We start from the raw sequence: 22,144 nt of genomic DNA on the forward strand, positions 1-22,144 counted from the left end.
AACCGGAGAGAGAGAGAGAGGCACCACCAGTGTGCGGGACAGCGCAGAGGGGAGGAGATATCCAGAGGGCATTTTCCTCTCACATTCACAATCCTCTCGGTTTTATTCCGTTGTTGTTCCCCGTACGGGACCAGGTGCTGCCTGCCGCTCATCTTTGACCCGATCTTACCTTGGCGTTTGGTTTCGCTCGTCTCTCTCGCGTCCTTCATTGGAGAGATGTCCAGGAAAAGACCCACCGAGCCGGACTCCCGGATAAAACACCAAGAAGAAGCGCCTCTGGGCATCATGAGTCGCCATCCTTTGTTTTTTCTCCCCGGAGTCTGTGGAATGAAGACGGCCTGAATCAAAGAAGAGAAAAGGCAACAGAGAGCAGAGATGTCGGTGCCTCTGCTGAAGATCGGCGTCGTGCTCAGCACCATGGCGATGATCACCAACTGGATGTCGCAGACGCTGCCCTCACTGGTGGGGCTCAACACCACCAAGCTGACGGCGGCGCAGGGAGGCTACCCCGACCGCAGCACGGGAGTAAGTGCGCAACTTTCGCATTTTCCCCGGGGCTGGTTCGGCTTTTCTGAATGAATGTCGATGTCTTTCTGAATCATAATTCATAGGGAAATAGGCGCGCTCTTTGGTTTTGGCGTTTGACTCATAATTAAGTGGAGTATTATTGCTTGGTGGGCTGTTCCACCTGACCTGGCTTTTCATGTTGCCCCGGCTATTGCCTGCTGCTGGGCGGCTGTCTCCATCGATGTGAGCGCACTGTGCTGTGATGATGGAAAAGTCTGTCATTGATAAAAAAGAGATCCATGGTGGAAAATAAAGAGATGGATATGAGATTTTCAGCGCAGTCTTTTTTCAGCGGGAGACCTCAGTCTTCCTTTCTTCACACGCTCTGTGTGGAGGAGAGGAGCGTCTAAAAGCAGTAGGCTCCTCTCCTGGCAGAGAGAGGGCTGCTACTATAAAATCCATTCAGTGCCATGATAAATAAATTATTGATTGAGGTGGTTTGAACATCTTTGGTGGTAGATGGGAGGAAAATCCATACACAGTCACACACTTGTTGTCACCTGGAAAATATTAGCCTACTAGGCTACTATTACTATAGTATAGCCTACTACTAGTCTACTACTACTACTACTACTAGGCCTATTACTACTACCTCCACCACCACAAATAGAGTAGGCCTACTACTAATAATAATTGTGGTTCAGTTCATATTGAATGGATGGATACTGTAGATATATTCACCTATCACATAACATCTTTCTGTAATAAAAATGTTAGGTTTACTGCATGGTGATCATGGCTGTAAGAGGTTTAATCATGTTAACATGAGCATAAGATTGGGACTAATTAGTATGGTTTTCCATCTTGTGACCAATATACGTCTTGGTCAATTACCAATGTACTTTGATTAGATTTCCATCGATATATTGGCTTTTGTGGTAAAGACATAGCTTGCCATATCATGACAGGTGCTTGATAGTGATTTCCTGTGGCGTGTCAACATCCTCAGGTAGAAACCAGTGCAGTGTGATTGATTGACACTGTAATTGCCCTTGTTGGATTTTTCAGTCACTAATTGAATCAATCAGCAGGTCTGTCAAGTGACGTTTACCTGGCTGATGTACAGATCCTCCTCATAGAATTAGTACTACTCAGCTTCACTGATGAATTATCTTACTTTCCAAAATCACTCAAAAATCATGATAGCCACTCTTAAAATATAAGTGTCTAAAGATGATAGGCAACTCTATAGCATCATACACCCAAAACTTTCCACTTGGAGCACTCGCAAAACAAAAGCTGAATGAATAATGGGAGTGTCTTGGGCTTGCTTGGTTGGCTGCATCTTGCCCTCGCTTGGCATTGATGAGTTGATGGCGCAAAATGGGTGGAGCCTGGTGCTTGGTGGTGGTGTCCAGATGGTGATATGCGTAATCTTGTGTTAGCATGAAACAGGCGTGATGACTGTGGAAGCACAAACAGCAGTGGAGTGTCCTCTTGGGACGGCTCCAGTATGGGGGTGGATGATGTCACAGTACCGTGTCATCATCACTGTCACGCGTTGGTCTTTTGGACGGTTTTTTCTTGTCTCAACTGTTGGTTCTTTGCCTCGACGCGCGCTGCTGCCCCCCTCCCCTCTCTCCTGCGACGTCACGACTCAACTCCCCCCCCCTCTCTCTCTCTCTCTCTCTCTCTCTCTCTCCCCCCCCCCTCTCTCTCTCTCTCTCTCTCTCTCTCTCTCTCTCTCTCTCTCTCTCTCTCTCTCTCTCTCTGGTAGCCAGCGAACCCAGAAGAATCGTGGCAGGTGTACAGTTCGGCCCAGGACAGTGAGGGGAGGTGTGTCTGCACGGTGGTGGCGCCCCAGCAGTCCATGTGCTCACGGGACGCACGCACCAAACAACTGAGACAGCTGCTAGAGAAGGTAATTATGACCCAACCGGTGAAAGTCATTCATTCCAACCCCCCCCCCCCCCCCCCCCCCCCCCCCTCCCTCCCTCCCCACACACACACACACACACACACACACACACACACACACACACACACAAAGACACGCGCGGAGGGCGGAGGCTTCGCCGTGTGGCCCTTCAATCACCGCCCTGCCCCGTAAGACGAGAATCGGAAGCATGCTCTAATGAGGTCCCTGGAAAGCGAACAGGCATCTTGGGAGGCAGCTATATAGCCTACGCTCGCGCTCTCTGCTCCCGAGCTGCTCTCTCACACTGTACACTGGCCACTGTGTGTGTACACTACACCGTGATGCAACGCAGCTCAATACTCCCACTCTCAAAGAAGACTATATGCAGCTTTAGGGAAAAGAACATCTAAGCAAATTGGTGGCAGAATGTTTATTCCTTTTTATGTCGTGAGGGGATAATCCCAAAAGAGCAGCTATTAGATTTCCCTGTCAACACCCAGGCTGCCAAAAAAAATCATGGGCATCCACTGGTCTCATCTGAATAATGACGTGCCAAGTTCATGGTGGAGTATCTGGCTCAACATTAGATAGATCTGGATTGGGAGATTTGGAGTGGGGACCCAAGTGTCTTAACAGTATGCATTCTAAATCTCATTTGTCTTACTGTAGGCCCCTGGCTAGTTGGTCTGGTGCCAGCTTGAGTTTGTTAATTTTGATGTGTCGTTTCAGACACCTCGAGCAGCCAATATGTATTTAAAAATGGCCAGAAGAAAGCAAGCCAAAACACAATATCAAAAGTCTGCTGCGTTCGTCTCTACATTCAACGTTCATTTCACTTTAAATGATTAGAAGTGTCCTTTACTCAGACGCATGTGTCCGTCTCCCCCCCTTGTGCCACCTCCTCAGGTCCAGAACATGAGCCAGTCCATCCAGGTGCTGGACCAGCGGACCCAGAGGGACCTGCAGTATGTGGAGAAGATGGAGGTGCAGCTCCGCGGTCTGGAGACCAAGTTCAGACAGGTGGAGGAGACCCACAAGCAGAACATCGCCAAGCAATACAAGGTACACAAGCCAGGCATTTCAGTCAGCCCTCGCCTCGCATGGCTGATGCCTTCACCCAACCACCATGCTTTCACAGCTGCTATGTAGCCCACACACAGCCCACCATGCTGTGTGTGTTCCCACTGTGGAGGTGGTTCAGAATAGCCTAAAGAACCATCCCACACCCACATAGTAATTAATTCATAATGCCGTAACAATAGAGGTAAAATAATTAGAAATGTGTGCTCAACATCAATATCCCTTATTATATTTCACGCCAATTACTAGGGTTGCAACTAACGATTGTTTTCATTATCGATTAATCTGTCGATTATTTTCTCGACTAATCGATTAGTTCTTTGGTCTATAAAATGTCACAAAATGGTGAAAAATGTTGGTCACTTTTTTCCCAAAGCCCAAGATGACATCCTCAAATGTCTTCTTTTGTTCTGACCAACTGTCCACAACCCAAAGACAATCAGTTTACGGTCATAGAATAAAGAAACCAGAAAATATTCGCATTTAAGAAGCTGGAATGAGGGGAGCCTAGTGTTTTTCCCCCTTAAAAATGAGTCTAAAGGATTAATTGATTTTAAAAATGGTTGCAGATTAATTTTCTGACGATCGACTAATCGTTAATCGACCTATCATTCCTAACTGTGTTCATACTCAAATTTGCCATTTTTTTCCTGGCTCCTTTAGACGGGACAGTGTAGCGTTTAAATTCCCAGTGAAGCAATAACTTCTTCTTGCAAGGTTTACTGTCCTATAACAACCAAGGTAGCGTGAATAAATGGTGTGACCGTAACTCGCAAAAATTCATCACTTTAATGTGGCAATAATGGATATTGATGGGCTTGACTTTTTGTCATAGCGATCTAACCCCAGCACTATGAATCAGAAGCAGCTTCAGTTTGACATCAGTGTTTCTACCATCCCACCTGCACCCATTCATTTCTGTGCTCACATCACCGGTGCATGCAGGAAACCTCACGCTGCCCGCATCCAAATTTCAATGCATGTGTGCAATTTCCCATGCTGCCAGTGCCAGCATTGTATCTCAATGCATAATGCATGTGTGCAATGTTTCTCCAATCAAGTGTGTGTACTAAGTCTGTGCGTATATGTGTGTGTCTGTTAGATTTAGGTTAGCAAGCTATAGCCCCTGTCAACAGTCTTGTCATTTTCTTGCTTGCAGGGCTAACTTTAAGACATGTAAAGAGAGCAAGAGGGAAGAAGAGGCAGGTCAATCCCAGGTTCCCCCTGAACTGGGCCACAGTACTGAGAGCATTTGGGCTGGACAGTTTATTTACCTTTAGCACCATTAAGACTAAGAAACCCCACCCCTCTCCCAAACCAACCAACCACTGATCTCTTCCTGCATGTTACTGCTGTCAAAGTTTTCCATAAAAGCTTTTCCAACGTAAATACATTTATTATTATTATTACTATTATTACTATTATTATTATTATTATTACCTTTATTATTATTATTATTATTATTATTATCAATTAATTGCTGTTATTCCTTTGATTTTACTTTTGGCTTTTGTCTATGCATATTTGGTTACTAAACAAATCTCTACGTAAAAAAAAAAAAAATTATAGACGTAAAAAAAATTCGAGACACTTTGTTGTGTGTGACATGTAAAAGCATGTAATCCTTAATAAGATGTTGCATTTTAAACGATGATGACCAATAAAGAGCTTTCCCAATTGTTGTCGGTGTACTGAGGGCTTGCTTTAACGGCTGGTCAACACCGGGGGCGGAGCCACGTCCAGCGGGCGGAGAGTATTTTCCCGGGTTTGTTTGCTCCGACACACACACACCTTGCACAGACAACAAGCACACTATTGTACACACACACTGACCATGCACACAAACACAGGGGGTTTTAGGACTAGGATTAGGATTAGACTAGTGTAGTCAGGGTCAAGACAGGTGTTTTTTTTTTCTTTCTTTCTTTTTGTTCTGGACAGGGGTCTCTCTTACGTTTGTCGCGGCATGACAACTGAACCGGGCTTATTCTAATCCTTTCAGGCCATAAAAGCGAAAATGGAGGAGCTTAGACCGTTGATACCAGTGTTGGAGGAGTACAAAGCCGATGCCAAATTGGTATTGCAGTTTAAGGAGGAGGTCCAGAATCTGACGTCAGTTCTAAGCGAACTTCAGGAGGAGATGGGGGCCTATGACTACGAGGAGCTCCACAACAGAGTGTCAAATCTTGAGGAGAGACTCCGAGCGTGCATGCAAAAATTAGGTAGGCACAGAAAAGCTGCTGGCACACACTGGCAAACATGCACACGCACACACACACACACACACACACACACACACACACACACACACACACACACACACACACACACACACCACTTGCATGCACTATGCTGTGTGGCTGGGCAGAGAGAGATCATCAGGCATATATTCACATGGCACTAGGCTATTTCAGGAATACCGGATGTGCTTGACTGCAATGCTCTGCTACACAAAATGTACAATACTGTACACACACAGATTCTTACAAGGCATTCACCATTCATAATTTATGGATCGGTTGTTAAATTCTCCAACGAGGTTGCACACCTTTTAACGTCACATTTTGTCTGTCATTTTGCACGTTATTATTTAGAATGTACTGTGGTGAATCTACTATAGTTTCTCACATACAACTGACCTCCTGTCATGGAGTTGATGAGTTGATTGGGCTACTAATGGCACTTGTGAGGTGTAACATGGGTCCACAGGGATACATAGGGCTGGGCAATATATCAATATTATATCAATATTGTGATATGAGACTACGGTAGATATATCGTCATAGATTTTGGATATTGTAATATCATGATATGACATACAGTAAGTGTTGTATTTTCCTGGTTTTAAAGGCTGCATTACTGTAAAGTGGTCATTTTCTGAACTTACCAGACTGTTTACTCACTTAGTCAATATTGACATTACTGATGATTATTTATCCAAAATCTCATTGTGTAAATATTTTGTGAAAGCACCAATAGTCATCCCTACAATAATAATATGTTAGATGGGTATATTGTATTGGACAATATACAATATACTTATATATATATATACCCTATATACCCATATATTGTATATATATATATATACAATATATATATATATCTCACAATATACTTATATCTCATTACCAAAACAGGGTATTTGGTCAAAAATATCATGATATTTGATTTTGTCCATATAGCCCAGCCCTTCTCTCTCTCTGTCTCTCTCTCTCTCTCTCTCTTTCTCACACACACACACACACACACACACACACACACACACACACACACACACACACACACACACACACACACGTGCGCACACACCAATGGGGAGCACAGGCAGAATGATGGCTTCTCTCAGTTTGCAAGTTCTCATCACATTCTCATCTCTGTTTTTAGCCCCTGTCTCAGTCTGCTCACACCTCTGTCACGCAACCCACAGTGCAAATAGATGCACGCCCACACCGCAGTGACGAAGAGACATTACACGAGTAGAGACAGCTACACCTCTCCCAACATGGATATATTGTCTCCGCCTTTCAAATGATTCCGTGCAGGACAGTGGGAAACTGGGAAAAGCGTATTGGTAAAAGTGCCTACTGGCCGTGTTTGGAAGGACAGTAGTGAGTGTGATTGTATTCCACACTGGTAAACACATGCCATATACAAAGCACACACAGAAAGCCATGCATGCACTTCTGACAGACAGAATGTCAATTTGAAAAGGAGGTTGCAGTTCAGCAATGGGCTTGTCAATGGAGTGCCAAACCCAAAATCCAAAGCATGGTCAGAAAAATATATCAAGGTAGCACATCTCAAATGTCCAAGTCAAGAAGAACAAAGTAGTGAGATTTCACATCTTTATTAGGCTCACGTCTAAGTGAAATGCTAGTATTTTGTCCTCCTTGACTTGGAAATGTGAGCTGTGCTGCCTTTTCTTACAAATGTCTGCAACAGTAGAATGTCATTTAACAAAATCTTCAGGTTTAAAACAATTAGTGACTTCAATAGACACACTTAAATAGAAACAATAAGCAACAATGCATACTGCAAATATGCAACTGATGTATTTGCTTTATTGTGCAAAGCTGATTTTGATACATGCATTTACAAACGTTCTTTATAGTAAATTACACCTCATATACTGCAAAAGCCTGCATCATTGTTTGACCTGGTTTTGTTATAGAAACATTTCACAGGTTTTTTTTGGACTAGCAAGACTCTATGTTTCTGCTACACTACATATGCACTTCATTGGCTCCCTGCACCATTTTTCTGTCATATTTTCTCTTTATCCATCCATACCCAGTCTCTTCTTACATTTTATTCATACTGTAGGTATCTCCTTTTGTTCAGGTCCACCTGCTCCAGTCCACTACTGGACTGTTCTGTAGGTATCTCCTTTTGTTCAGCTCCAACTGCTCCAGTCCACTACTGGACTGTTCTGTAGGTATCTCCTTTTGGTCAGGTCCAACTGTTCCAGTCCACTACTGGACTGTTCTGCAGGTATCTCCTTTTGGTCAGGTCCAACTGTTCCAGTCCACTACTGGACTGTTCTGCAGGTATCTCGTTTTGGTCAGGTCCACCTGCTCCAGTCCACTACTGGACTGTTCTGTAGGTGTCTCCTTTTGGTCAGGTCCAACTGCTCCAGTCCACTACTGGACTGTTCTGTAGGTGTCTCCTTTTGGTCAGGTCCACCTGCTCCAGTCCACTACTGGACTGTTCTGTAGGTGTCTCCTTTTGGTCAGGTCCACCTGCTCCAGTCCACTACTGGACTGTTCTGTAGGTGTCTCCTTTTGGTCAGGAGTGTGTGTGTGTGTGTTTGTGCGCGTGTGCGCACATGCATGCTGTGTGTGTGTGTGCACGTGTGTGTGTGTGTGTGTGTGCATGTGTGTGTGTGTGTGTGTGTGTGTGTGTGTGTGTGTGTGTGTGTGTGTGTGTGTGTGAACAGAGCAGATAAAGGCGAGGTCACCCAGCGAGGGACTGGCTCAGGCAGAGAAGAGAGCGGTTAATTTCTTTCATCTTCACACCATGGCCTGCTACACAAACGTGCTCTCATGCATAGCCCACACAGACACACTCCCATGTACTCTGGCATTGAGATGAAGCTTGCCAAGGTCACTAGCCACATTTTGCATCAACAGAACAATGCAGAAAATAACATCAATTTAAAGTGGTGCAAAGAGTTGGGCTGGAGAAACTTAAATAAATCAACCCAATCGTGAGAACAAAATGTCGATATTGTACGTTTCTGCGATCCACGAATACGTACAATCTTAACGTAAATGTTCAACAGAACGTCCGGCTTTTACATTTCTTAAACGTGTCATTTTATGTTTCTACAAACCTACACTCTCAATGTAAATTTGAAACAAAATGCCAGCTCATTTCACAACCTGGCTGCCTTGCCAACGTTAAACGCAAATAAAACAACTTGGTTAAAGTTTGGCTTATGGTTTGGGTTAGGCTTATTAACCCATTGATACCTGATGCAACATTTGCGTATATATCCCTCATTTGTGTGTGTATCCCTTTAAGACCGCGAACCGCGTCTGCCTTAAAGAACACAAATGTGACGGTTGAAATGTAGACTGTGGAAACCCTGGGGATCGAACACGCCCTCCGGTGTGAAAGACACCCTCCATCCACCCCCCGGCAACAGCAACCTTACTGGCCACCTGGCTCTTTCAATAGCAGACTCTCTATGTCGTTTACCTGCCACCTCGCAGACTCCATGTCGTGGATAATATTGATATATTCATATCTAGAAACGTGATAGGCAACATGTTTTTGGTTCAGAAACATGATATTCTACATATCTGTGTGCATTGATTACAGGAACGTACAAAGCAGACATTTTATTCTGGAGACCAGGCTTGATAGAGAGTGTTGAGGAGAATGAGAGAGTGATGGAGGACAGAAGAAGTGAAAGAGAGGAGCTAGTAGACTGGTCCTTCATGCTGTTTTGTGCTGGAGAGAGGAAGAGCCCGGTGGCTGTGGGGATACAATGGCCATCGATCAAGGGGACATGGCAGCTCACATGGGCAATAATCAAATAAATAAATCACCCGCTGTGATGCCCCGGAGCTGTGTGGAGTCAGGGAGAGATGCAGACAGATCCTGGAGCTGTGGAGTCAGGGAGAGATGCAGACAGATCCTGGAGCTGTGTGGAGTCAGGGAGAGATGCAGACAGATCCTGGAGCTGTGTGGAGTCAGGGAGAGATACAGACAGATCCTGGAGCTGTGGAGTCAGGGAGAGATACAGACAGATCCTGGAGCTGTGGAGTCAGGGACAGATGCTGGAGCTGTGTGGAGTCAGGGAGAGATGCAGACAGATCCTGGAGCTGTGTGGAGTCAGGGAGAGATGCAGACAGATCCTGGAGCTGTGAAGTCAGGGAGAGATGCAGACAGATCCTGGAGCTGTGTGGAGTCAGGGAGAGATGCAGAGAGATCCTGGAGCTGTGTGGAGTCAGGGAGAGATGCAGACAGATCCTGGAGCTGTGTGGAGTCAGGGAGAGATGCAGAGAGATCCTGGAGCTGTGTGGAGTCAGGGAGAGATGCAGAGAGATACAGACAGATCCTGGAGCTGTGGAGTCAGGGAGAGAGATGCAGACAGATCCTGGAGCTGTGTGGAGTCAGGGAGAGATGCAGACAGATCCTGGAGCTGTGTGGAGTCAGGGAGAGATACAGACAGATCCTGGAGCTGTGGAGTCAGGGAGAGATACAGACAGATCCTGGAGCTGTGGAGTCAGGGAGAGATGCAGACAGATCCTGGAGCTGTGGAGTCAGGGAGAGATACAGACAGATCCTGGAGCTGTGTGGAGTCAGGGAGAGATGCTGGAGCTGTGTGGAGTCAGGGAGAGATACAGACAGATCCTGGAGCTGTGTGGAGTCAGGGAGAGATACAGACAGATCCTGGAGCTGTGTGGAGTCAGGGAGAGATGCTGGAGCTGTGTGGAGTCAGGGAGAGATGCAGACAGATCCTGGAGCTGTGGAGTCAGGGAGAGATACAGACAGATCCTGGAGCTGTGTGGAGTCAGGGAGAGATGCTGGAGCTGTGGAGTTAGGGAGAGATGCAGACAGATCCTGGAGCTGTGTGGAGTCAGGGAGAGATCCTGGAGCTGTGTGGAGTCAGGGAGAGATGCAGACAGATCCTGGAGCTGTGTGGAGTCAGGGAGAGATGCAGACAGATCCGGCAGCATCGCAGCCAACTAACTGATGGATGGGGCAGGAAGGCCACGCCACCACACGTCCCCGACAATCTCTTCTGCTTTGTTAAATGTGACTTACTGAATGACTTTGGAAACCCCGGGGATCGAACACGGCTCTCCGGTGTGAAAGGCAACTGTTGGCAACTGCTCCCTCCATCCACCCCGACCGCAACACCCTTACTGGCCACCGCGCTATTCCAACAGCAGCCTCTATGACGTGTATGATGTTGATATAGACGTATCTAGCAACGTGATATGCAGCATATTTTTGTTTCGGAAACGTGATATTCTACATATCCGTGGATTGCAGAAACGTACAGTTGCAACATTTTATTCTGACGAGTAGGCTGCTCTCTCTATCTCTCTCTCTCTCTCTCTTTCTCTCTCTCTCTCTCTCTCTCTCTCTCTTTCTCTCTCTCTCTCTCTCTCTCTCTCTCCCTCTCTCTCTCTCTCTCCAACCTTACCTTCTATGTCATCATTTCCCCAACCCCTTCACTCACTCGCACACAAAAAACAAATCTTCACTTGTCTTTCAGGGATTCAGTCTTCATTCTATATCCAAATCCTCACATTCCGGGGGGCAGGGGCTGGCTGATGGGGCAGGGGCTGGCTGTAGGGGCAGGGGCTGGCTGTAGGGGCAGGGGCTGGCTATAGGGGCAGGGGCTGGCTGAAGGGGCAGGGGCTGGCTGTAGGGGCAGGGGCTGGCTGTAGGGGCAGGGGCTGGCTGTAGGGGCAGGGGCTGGCTGTAGGGGCAGGGGCTGGCTGATGGGGCAGGGGCTGGCTGATGGGGCAGGGGCTGGCTGTAGGGGCAGGGGCTGGCTGTAGGTGCAGGGGCTGATGGCATTTCTATACTCTTAGTTTGCATTAGGTTTCCCACTTGCTCTGACCTCTGCTTTGGCCGGGCAAATTCAGGCCAAAAGGGGATTAGACCCTGTCTGTCTGTGTGCATCTCTCCAGAATGCAGATCATCAACACACAGCACAGCACAGCACAGGCAGCAGCCAGCAGCACTAACTGTAGTTGTCATCTAAAGATAGAGCCGTGTGATGAGAGGAAATGAAATAAATAAATCAATGGCGGCCAATGGATTACTACACTGCCCGTAATCCCACTGAGGGTTATGTAACGGCCTCAACCCCCCACCAGGAGAGTACACTCATGTGACCACGTGTTTGTCTCTCAGCTGCCGCGGAGGTGTGACGATGCTCACACACAGACTCACAGGCGCAGCATATGGTGCACATGGAGGCATGCACGAGTCACGACACATTCACACACAGGGTCTTTCCTGCATACCCTATGACTTTTTCAAGCCCCCCCCCCCCCCCCCAAAGAGGGTTCCATAAGTTGTGACAATGACTGATATATGGTTGTATTCAGGATAACCCTGACTGCACACTAACCAAAATCAAGCATTTTTACTGTACTGTATCATTTTAGAGAATTTAAAAGTTAAAGGCCCACATTATTTACATTGAAATGCCTTTAAAGGGACAGCTCACTCTAAAAACTAAAGCACATATTTTCCCTCTCACCTGTAGTGCTATTTATCCATCTATATTGTTTTGTGTTAGTTGCCTGGGTTTTGGAGATATCAGTCCTAGAGATGTCTGCCTTCTCTAGAATATAATGGAACTGGGTCTGGGTGGCACTCGGCTTGTGATGGGGGGAGAAAAAATCCCCAAAATACATTTAAAAACTCAACAGCAATGTCTCTTTCCAGAAATAACGACCCAGTTAATCAAGATAATCCACACATCTTGTTGTAAGCTGTTTCATGTAGGAACTATTTTCTTTCGACTGAACAACACCCGCTAGTTGTTAGCTAGTGCCTACATGAACCTGCAGCTAGAGCAGCAGCTCTCTAGCAGCTAGTGGGTGTAGTTTGGTCGAAAATAGAAAATAGTTCCTACATGAAACTGCTCACAGTTATCAGGTCATGATCTCTGGAAAGAGACATTGCTGTTGAGTTTTTCAAATCAATTTTTTTGGTGCTTCGAGCACCACAAGCCGAGTGCCATGACTTCCTCTTTATTCGAGAGAAGGCAGAGATCTCAGGGCCGATATCTCCAAAACCCAGGCAACTAACACAAAACCATAGATGGATAAATATGAGGGATCAGTGTTGGTAAACAACCGGCTTACTGGGGCTAACTTTATAATGGGACCCTATGGAGCCAGCCTTGAGTGTCTCACTCTAGCCGGCTGTGCTGTTGACTAAATTCACTTCATTTTAAAAACTGCAACAGTTCATACAACTTTAACACGACATATATTATACACCAGATTCTTGAGCAACTTCTGCTCTCACTCAGAAAATATAAGCAATGTGATGTATAGTTTTTGAGATATTAACGTTTGTTTGGCACAACTCAAAAATATGTATTTTGGATTTTAGGATGAGCTGTCCCTTTAAGTCTGAAACTTGGGGCGCTTTAAAAAGACGTTGCTCCGTAAGTTCAGTCTTTACGCGGAGCGATCAGCCGTGCATAGTAATAGAGTAGCGCAGGAATGAGTCCGGAAGTAGCACTTCTGGTTCGTATGTATGTGTAAAAGTATAATGTGATTTTTGTATGGGCATTTCGGCTAAATGCATGAAATAAGGTTTGTGGTTAACAAAAGTTTATGAAGCAGCGAAGTTTTAATCTTCACAAACGAGGACCACTTTTATGACTTTTGAAGCGTGAATGCGTTTTTTTAAACGTGATTTTCAGAAAACACTTCAAAAGTCATAAAAGTGGTGCTCACTGTTATAGACCTTATTTTCATGCATTTAAGCAAAAATTCCCCGAAAAAATTCCCATTGTCTTTTCCCCTTACGAACCAGACTTCCGGGATAAGCCTACAAAAATACGCCATCCCTGCGGTACTCCGCGAGGAAAAACCCTGACAGAGCCTGACTTATGCCATTCATTTGGGAAATTGGACCGTAAATGAAAGCAAAGTAAAGATGTGAGACAGACAACAGAATGAGAGTGAGAGTGAAGCCGAGGAAACAGCGAAATGTAATTTGGATCCAATGACTACAGTATATCCAGTATAATCACATTTCACAGCACTTTAGAGCCAGAGAGACGACTGTGCGGGGGTTGCAGAGAGAGAGAGAGAGAGAGAGAGAGAGAGAGAGAGAGAGAGAGAGAGAGAGAGAGAGAGAGAGAAAGAGAGAGAGAGAGAGAGAGAGAGAGAGAGAGAAAGAGAGAGAAAGAGAGAGAGAGAGAGAGAGAGAGAGAGAGAGATACCGGCGAAAACTCCAAATGAGCCATCATCAGAGTCCCTCTCTGTAAATTAGCATATCAAAACTGCTCATTACTGGCACTCGAAAGAAATTAACGCATCAGAGGCATCTCATTGATCTCTGCCCTGCTAAAACGTATCCTGAACAATGGAACTCATCTAAATGAACGGCGATACTGCAGAGGTATTGTTATTCTGCAAAATCAAACAAGCATGAGGTTATTCTCTGCCTGTTCATAATAATGGGTACATTAGTCTGACCAGCTCTCAGTCACGAGGGACACGCAGCCCTAGTGCTAGTTTTGTCATATTCACATTAACACCTCAATCAACAGTAATTAACACCATGCCAGCTTACAAGCAGACGGGAGGAGAATACATACACAGAAGCGCTCTCTCTCTCTCTCTCTCTCTCTCACTTTTTCCCACTCTCTCTCTCCCTCGCTCTCTCGCTCTCCCCTCACACATGGCACACACAGAATAAAACAGACATAATAAGCATGTGTGAAGTGAATACTAAGCACGTCTCCCGCGGCACACAGAGAGAGAAAGGTGGAGACATAAAAACGGGCATATTTTGTGAGTCAATTCCCTTCACCTTCAGGCAAAGAGCGTTCTCCTAAACGTCAATGAAAATGAATCGCTTTGTAAGAAGGATTCACGCAGCCCGTGCAAAATCCCCAAACAGCTGTGCTCTTGTCCTACCTGTCCTACCTGTCCTACCTGTCCTACCTGTCCTACCTGTCACGTGTCTCCTTGCAGCATGTGGCAAACTGACTGGCATCAGCGATCCCATCACCATCAAGACATCTGGATCTAGGTTCGGCTCCTGGATGACCGACCCTCTGGCACCTGAAGGAGATACAAGGGTATGTCACCCCCCCCCCACACACACACACACACATACACACAGATACACACACACACACACACACACACACACACACACACACACACACACACACAAGCAAAATCTATATTACACAGTGGGATAACACAATCTATACAATCAACAAGCATACAGACAGAGGCTGTCCTTTTCATATGTATTTGCATCTATAAACATAAAAAGCAGGGGTCATGAAATCATATCTGCTTCTTGCTAAATATCCTAGATGCTTCTGAACACATTGAAACGTTCCACGTATATCAGTTAGTGGGGGCGGGGATCAATACCATTTCAGCGCCTTTAAACCTTTAAAGCTGATGCACTGTTCTTAAAGGGATAGTTTGGATTATTTGACGTTGGGTTGCATGATTTACGCCTGGGACACACCACACGTCACCAACGTACGTATTTACTGATGCCCACGTCGTTACCATAGCAACCCATGCAGATAGGCTGTTTAGGTCTGGACACACAGATCCGACTTGAAAATCAGATTTGTGGCAGTGCGGACACACTCCCAAATCAGATTTGGGAAACCAATCAAGATGATGATGATTAATAACTTTATCAGCAAATCGGATTTGCCTGTAATGTGAACATGGCCTGAGTCCGATGCGTTTTATTATTAAGTTCGTCGTCCTATTCGCAATGCGAGTCCTCTCCTGTATCCACATTACGACATGACAGGTGACAGGCAGCAGTCAGTGGCTGATCTGCAGCAGATGATGGGGACTGGAGAAGGCAGATGGCAGCAGGTCGGGGAACGGTAGCCGTATCGCACTGGACAGGTGCTCCGTGCTCACCTTCACCTCGTCAAGCTGGCTGTGATGCGGCGTGACCGGGTGCTGCAGCAGCGCGCCCCGGGGAGAGGGAGTGGAGAGAGGTGCCGGTGAGGTGGAGCGAGCACCGACGTCTCTCCAGCTGCCTCTCCGCTCAGACTGGAGCCCCGCTCGGCCGCTCCTCTCTCTCTCTCTCTCCCTCCTAAACACACACACACACGGGTCGAACAGCTCGCGAAAGGCTTTTGACTGACGCGAAAAATGCAGAAAATCAAACCTGCTCCGAAAACATTAACGACGGACGAAAGCGTCGGGGTCAGTGTGTAAACGTGAGTGACACAACATGAGGTCGCATTTATATTTTTAAACGTGCGATCATTTTGGATCAAAAATACGGACTTGATGTGTAGAAACCTTTACTCTGCAACAGCACGTTTCTGACCCAGACTGCGATCTGCGGAGTAATAGCGTGCGCGACAGGCGTAGGAATTACGGAAGTGCTACGGTTGAGAAGATGTAGGGCCAAAATAAATGGCTGTTTGACAGCAGGGTAACGTACACTTAAACTGATATTGATCTGTTTAGGTGGGCCTTCTTTTGGCTAATAGGTTTTGCTGCTGGCACCATTAACAGCAGTACATTGCTTTGCTCCTGGCTGCAGTCTCCAAACTGGGTGCGTGCTACTGTCGATAATACCCCGACTCTCCATAAGTACCTCATACGACGCCACATCAAATAATCCAAACATATCCCTTTAAATCAGCTGATCTAATTGACCCTAGTGGAGCTATGCATCTGTGGGCTCAATACACGGACCTGCTTTCATTACTAACACACATTAAAATGACAACACAATGGATCAAGCTGGATGGTTTTATATGAGAAGCTAGACGGCTCAGTGGGTAAGGAAGGGAGGGTGCTGGAGAGAGAGAGGGAGGGAGGGAGGGAGGGAGGGAGAGGGAGGGAGAGAGAGGGGGAGGGAGAGAGAGGGGGAGGGAGGGAGGGAGAAGGAGAGAGGGAGGGGGAGAGAGGGAGGGAGGGGGGAGAGAGGGAGAGAGAGAGAGGGAGAGAGAGAGAGAGGGAGAGCGAGAGGGAGAGAGAGAGAGGGAAGGAGAGAGGGAGGGGAGAGAGAGAGAGAGAGAGAGAGAGGGAGAGGGAGGGGGGGAGAGAGAGGGAGGGAGATAGAGAGGGAGAGAGAGAGGGAGGGTTTATTTAGCTGTTAAACATTGGCATGCTCTTTATGCTCCTGGCGTTATTGAATACATTAATAAAAAGGAAGACAGAACACATGAATATCACATTCACAAGGAAAAGTACAGAAGATTGTTGCATTTTGTGAAGAAGAAGCAGCAACATCTCCCACACGCTGTTGCGTGGATTTGCAGGATGCGTTGTGTACTGTAGGCTAACGCCAATTACTGTGATATGTTGGGCTGTTTACTATGTATTGTAGTGATGCTGCAGAAGCTTCAGCAGCAGGGGTGAAGGCTAGCGCTGACTAAGATGCTGTTTAGCATGCTGTAAAGACAACCTGGCTGGAGAAACAAGTGCGTTTTGCTAAGACCACATAAAGTGCTGCGTGACGATGACGGCCGCAGAGAGGGGAGCACACGTCTAATTGATCAGAGTAGACAGCTCTCCTCTCTGCTTCTCTCTCATCTCATGGGTTTCCTAAAGCTTTGAGTTTTCTCTGCGCCCCCCGGAACGCCTGAATCATCTTTAAGTCAATCACAGCACAAGGAGGAGGCTGCGGTTCAGGTGTCTCCGTCCCAGCGAGACAGAGGAAGTGGTTGAGCCTCCAGCGGCTCTGGAAGGAGATCTCTGCTCCCCGTCGCCACAGGAAGCTAGGTCTCCGTCACCACAGGGGGCCAGCAGGAAGTTAGGTCTCTGTCACCACAGGGGGCCAGCAGGAAGTTAGGTCTCTGTCACCACAGGGGGCCAGCAGGAAGTTAGGTATCTGTCACCACAGGGGGCCAGCAGGAAGTTAGGTCTCTGTCACCACAGGGGGCCAGCAGGAAGTTAGGTCTCTGTCACCACAGGGGGCCAGCAGGAAGCTAGGTCTCTGTCACCACAGGGGGCCAGCAGGAAGCTAGGTCTCTGTCACCACAGGGGGCCAGCAGGAAGCTAGGTCTCTGTCACCACAGGGGGCCAGCAGGAAGCTAGGTCTCTGTCACCACAGGGGGCCAGCAGGAAGTTAGGTCTCTGTCACCACAGGGGGCCGGCAGGAAGTTAGGTCTCTGTCACCAAAGGGGGCCAGCAGGAAGCTAGGTCTCTGTCGCCACAGGGGGCCAGCAGGAAGCTAGGTCTCTGTCACCACAGGGGGCCAGCAGGAAGCTAGGTCTCTGTCGCCACAGGGGGCCAGCAGGAAGTTAGGTCTCTGTCGCCACAGGGGGCCAGCAGGAAGCTAGGTCTCTGTCGCCACAGGGGGCCAGCAGGAAGCTAGGTCTCTGTCGCCACAGGGGGCCAGCAGGAAGTTAGGTCTCTGTCACCACAGGGGGCCAGCAGGAAGTTAGGTCTCTGTCACCACAGGGGGCCAGCAGGAAGCTAGGTCTCTGTCAGCACAGGGGGCCGGCAGGAAGTTAGGTCTCTGTCACCACAGGGGGCCAGCAGGAAGCTAGGTCTCTGTCGCCACAGGGGGCCAGCAGGAAGCTAGGTCTCTGTCACCACAGGGGGCCAGCAGGAAGCTAGGTCTCTGTCGCCACAGGGGGCCAGCAGGAAGCTAGGTCTCTGTCACCACAGGGGGCCAGCAGGAAGTTAGGTCTCTGTCACCACAGGGGGCCAGCAGGAAGTTAGGTCTCTGTCACCACAGGGGGCCAGCAGGAAGCTAGGTATCTGTCACCACAGGGGGCCAGCAGGAAGCTAGGTCTCTGTCACCACAGGGGGCCAGCAGGAAGCTAGGTCTCTGTCACCACAGGGGGCCAGCAGGAAGTTAGGTCTCTGTCACCACAGGGGGCCAGCAGGAAGTTAGGTCTCTGTCACCACAGGGGGCCGGCAGGAAGTTAGGTCTCTGTCACCACAGGGGGCCAGCAGGAAGCTAGGTCTCTGTCGCCACAGGGGGCCAGCAGGAAGCTAGGTCTCTGTCACCACAGGGGGCCAGCAGGAAGCTAGGTCTCTGTCGCCACAGGGGGCCAGCAGGAAGCTAGGTCTCTGTCACCACAGGGGGCCAGCAGGAAGTTAGGTCTCTGTCACCACAGGGGGCCGGCAAGCTAGGTCTCTGTCACCACAGGGGGCCAGCAGGAAGTTAGGTCTCTGTCACCACAGGGGGCCAGCAGGAAGTTAGGTCTCTGTCACCACAGGGGGCCAGCAGGAAGCTAGGTCTCTGTCACCACAGGGGGCCAGCAGGAAGCTAGGTCTCTGTCACCACAGGGGGCCAGCAGGAAGCTAGGTCTCTGTCACCACAGGGGGTCAGCAGGAAGTTAGGTCTCTGTCACCACAGGGGGCCAGCAGGAAGTTAGGTCTCTGTCACCACAGGGGGCCAGCAGGAAGTTAGGTCTCTGTCGCCACAGGGGCCAGCAGGAAGCTAGGTCTCTGTCACCACAGGGGGCCAGCAGGAAGCTAGGTCTCTGTCACCACAGGGGGCCAGCAGGAAGCTAGGTCTCTGTCACCACAGGGGGCCAGCAGGAAGCTAGGTCTCTGTCACCACAGGGGGCCAGCAGGAAGCTAGGTCTCTGTCACCACAGGGGGCCAGCAGGAAGTTAGGTCTCTGTCACCACAGGGGGCCAGCAGGAAGTTAGGTCTCTGTCGCCACAGGGGCCAGCAGGAAGCTAGGTCTCTGTCACCACAGGGGGCCAGCAGGAAGCTAGGTCTCTGTCACCACAGGGGCCAGCAGGAAGCTAGGTCAAGGCAGCTGAGAGGGGCCTTTTATCTGGAATGATGGGCATTATCCCCGCGGGGCCTTGCTCAGCCCACCCTGTGGCTGTCAGCCTCCTCACTGTTTGTGTTCAGACGCGGCTGGCTGGATCTCCGCTCCTCCAGGAACCCACATCTCTGACTTAATTAGGATGCTTGTTGACGATGTGATGTGATTTATTCTGCGGGGTTAATGCATGATTTACATATATGATTCAGATTATTCACAAAGGCATTATCATGGGAGTTTTCGGCACTGCGGTATTTCATTGGCTGCCTCTATGCACTGTATGCATTCTATGCACTCTACGCACTGCCTCGTAGCACTGTCTGACACCACTAGCACCCATAGACTGTAAAAAAAAAGATGGACGTAGTGAGTGTGATCTCACCCCTTGATTTGTGGACTTCTGTTTTGAAGCCTCAGGTCTGCCATTTTGGCTGCTGCCATGTTGGTTTTTTGGAGCCAGAAGTAATGTATTTATAGCCATATTTGAACAAGAGCGGGTTTCCCAGAGCCAGAGCGCCGCCTGCTATAATTGGTGTGTGATCACTGGACAGGTGACCTGTCAATCATGCCCACAACAGTCTTTTGTATCGTCTATTTTACTCTAAACAACAGTTATATTAAGATTAACCCCCTGTACAGTTGTTATGAAAGGTGAAATTAGCTATAGAGACCAAAACAGTTTTTAGAAGCAGGCTATAAACATGTTTATTCCTGCTCTAAAGTTGGGCATTTTAACATGGGGATGAATGGGGAATCACTCCCCTTTGCAGTCAGCCTCAATTGGCCATTCGAGGAACTGCATTTTTTTGGTACTTCTACATTGGCCTCAATGCGACCAACCGAAACTCCCCCATCGGTAGCACCTATGTGCTACCGATGGGGGACCCTAGCTTAGCTTATGGTGCTTGTGTTAAATGCCATTATGTACGTCGCTTTGGATAAAACCGTCTGCCAAATGACACATTGTTCAAGATGCCTTTTGTGTCTCTGGTCGTGCTGTTTTAGGTCTGGTACATGGACGGCTACCACAACAACCGCTTCGTGCGGGAGTACAAGTCCATGCAGGACTTCATGACCACGGACAACTTCACGTCGCACCGGCTGCCCCACCCGTGGTCGGGCACGGGCCAGGTGGTCTACAACGGCTCCATCTACTTCAACAAGTTCCAGAGCCACATGATCATCAAGTTCGACTTCCGCACCTCCTCCATCAGCAAGTCCCGGCAGCTGGACTACGCCGGCTTCAACAACGCGTACCACTACGCCTGGGGCGGCCACTCCGACATCGACCTGATGGTGGACGAGGGCGGCCTGTGGGCCGTGTACGCCACCAACCAGAACGCCGGCAACATCGTCATCAGCAAGCTGAACCCCAACACGCTGCAGATCGTCAAGAGCTACACCACCAACCACCCCAAGCGGAGCGCCGGGGAGTCCTTCATGATCTGCGGCACGCTCTACGTCACCAACGGCTACTCCGGAGGCACCAAGGTCTACTACGCCTACTCCACCAACTCGTCCACCTACGAGTACATCGACATCGCCTTCCAGAATAAGTACTCGCACATCTCCATGCTGGACTACAACCCGCGCGACCGCGCCCTCTACGCCTGGAACAACGGCCACCAGGTCCTCTACAACGTCACCCTGTTCCACGTCATCCGCTCGGAGGAACTGTAACCCGACGAGGACGGATTGGATACGTGCTGCATATCGTCTGTGTAGAGAGAGTCCCATATATACAAAAATATATCTGCAAAAGAAAACGAGACATCCTGGCGAGATCATTCTATTTACTATATCAGATGACTTCTACGGAGAGACTGTGTCAAACATGAATGCAAAGTGGATTGAATGTGCATATACATGACGTTGGGGGGGGGGGAAGCTAAAATTGTTTGCCACATAGAAAATGATTGTAATAAAAATAGAGTTTAACAGTAGGCTATATATTGGATTTAAAAAAACAAGATGCCAAAAAAAAAAACATCACGCCTTTTTTTATAATGGAAAAACCAACCTAGAAGATCATTCCTGTGACGCTGGGTCTTCGGCAGTAATCGTCCCGCCTGAACTTCTCTTTTTGGACATGGGGGTCTTCACAAAGACTACTGGTGCTGGTAATAAACTCTTTGCCATCCTGCTGGACCCCCAGGGCCCATGGACAGACAGGGAAGAGGGTTGACCACTCTTTGCCGGAAAGACTTGAGAGCCTACGACGACAGTCTGTCACACATATCCTTTTTATCAGTAGGCTACAGTAGCAGAATCAAAGTCTAGACCGACAAACAATAACGACGTCCACGAAAAGAGCCGGAGGCACTGACTGTTGGTGGCGCTGTTGTTTGAGATGAGTGTTTCCTGTGTTTGTGACTATGTGTGAAAAAGGCTTTCTTTGCATGAGTGTTTTCTATCACTCTGGTCTGTTCTTCTGAATGTCTTTTTGCTGTATGATACTAGAACTACAAAAAAGGAAAAGAGAAAAAAAGAAGGGAGGGAGGGAGGGAGGGAGGGGAACAGGAGAGAATACCTTGGGGGGTTTGAGGATTTGCAAAGATATTTGCTTTTTTTCACTGGTTTCTATTTAATTCTTGTTTTTGTTCAGTTCTTTTTCATTGAAATTATTATTATTATTATTATTAGTTATGTTCTTGTAATCACTGTACTGTAACTGTTGGC

At 48.0% G+C, this 22,144-nt stretch overlaps 1 protein-coding gene across 2 annotated transcripts in view; it reads left to right on the plus strand.

Annotated features, from left to right (window-relative positions):
- olfm1b (olfactomedin 1b) overlaps nucleotides 1-21,833 on the plus strand; it is a 31,292-nt gene extending 9,459 nt beyond the window's left edge. Inside the window, exons 1-6 of one of the 2 annotated variants that reach the window (XM_083641870.1) lie at nucleotides 115-525; nucleotides 2,285-2,428; nucleotides 3,332-3,487; nucleotides 5,508-5,727; nucleotides 14,701-14,807; nucleotides 20,471-21,833. In XM_083641870.1, the coding sequence (XP_083497996.1) occupies nucleotides 376-525; nucleotides 2,285-2,428; nucleotides 3,332-3,487; nucleotides 5,508-5,727; nucleotides 14,701-14,807; nucleotides 20,471-21,145 (1,452 nt within the window). In that variant the 5' untranslated portion in view covers nucleotides 115-375 and the 3' untranslated portion in view covers nucleotides 21,146-21,833. Of the gene's footprint in view, nucleotides 1-114; nucleotides 526-2,284; nucleotides 2,429-3,331; nucleotides 3,488-5,507; nucleotides 5,728-14,700; nucleotides 14,808-20,470 lie in introns of those variants that run through there. The other variant, XM_083641871.1, reaches the window with a different exon arrangement.
- Nucleotides 21,834-22,144: the final 311 nt, after the last annotated feature.

Source organism: Poromitra crassiceps (genome assembly GCF_964638095.1).
Source record: "Poromitra crassiceps genome assembly, chromosome: 8".
In the NCBI taxonomy this organism is placed as follows: domain Eukaryota; kingdom Metazoa; phylum Chordata; class Actinopteri; order Beryciformes; family Melamphaidae; genus Poromitra; species Poromitra crassiceps.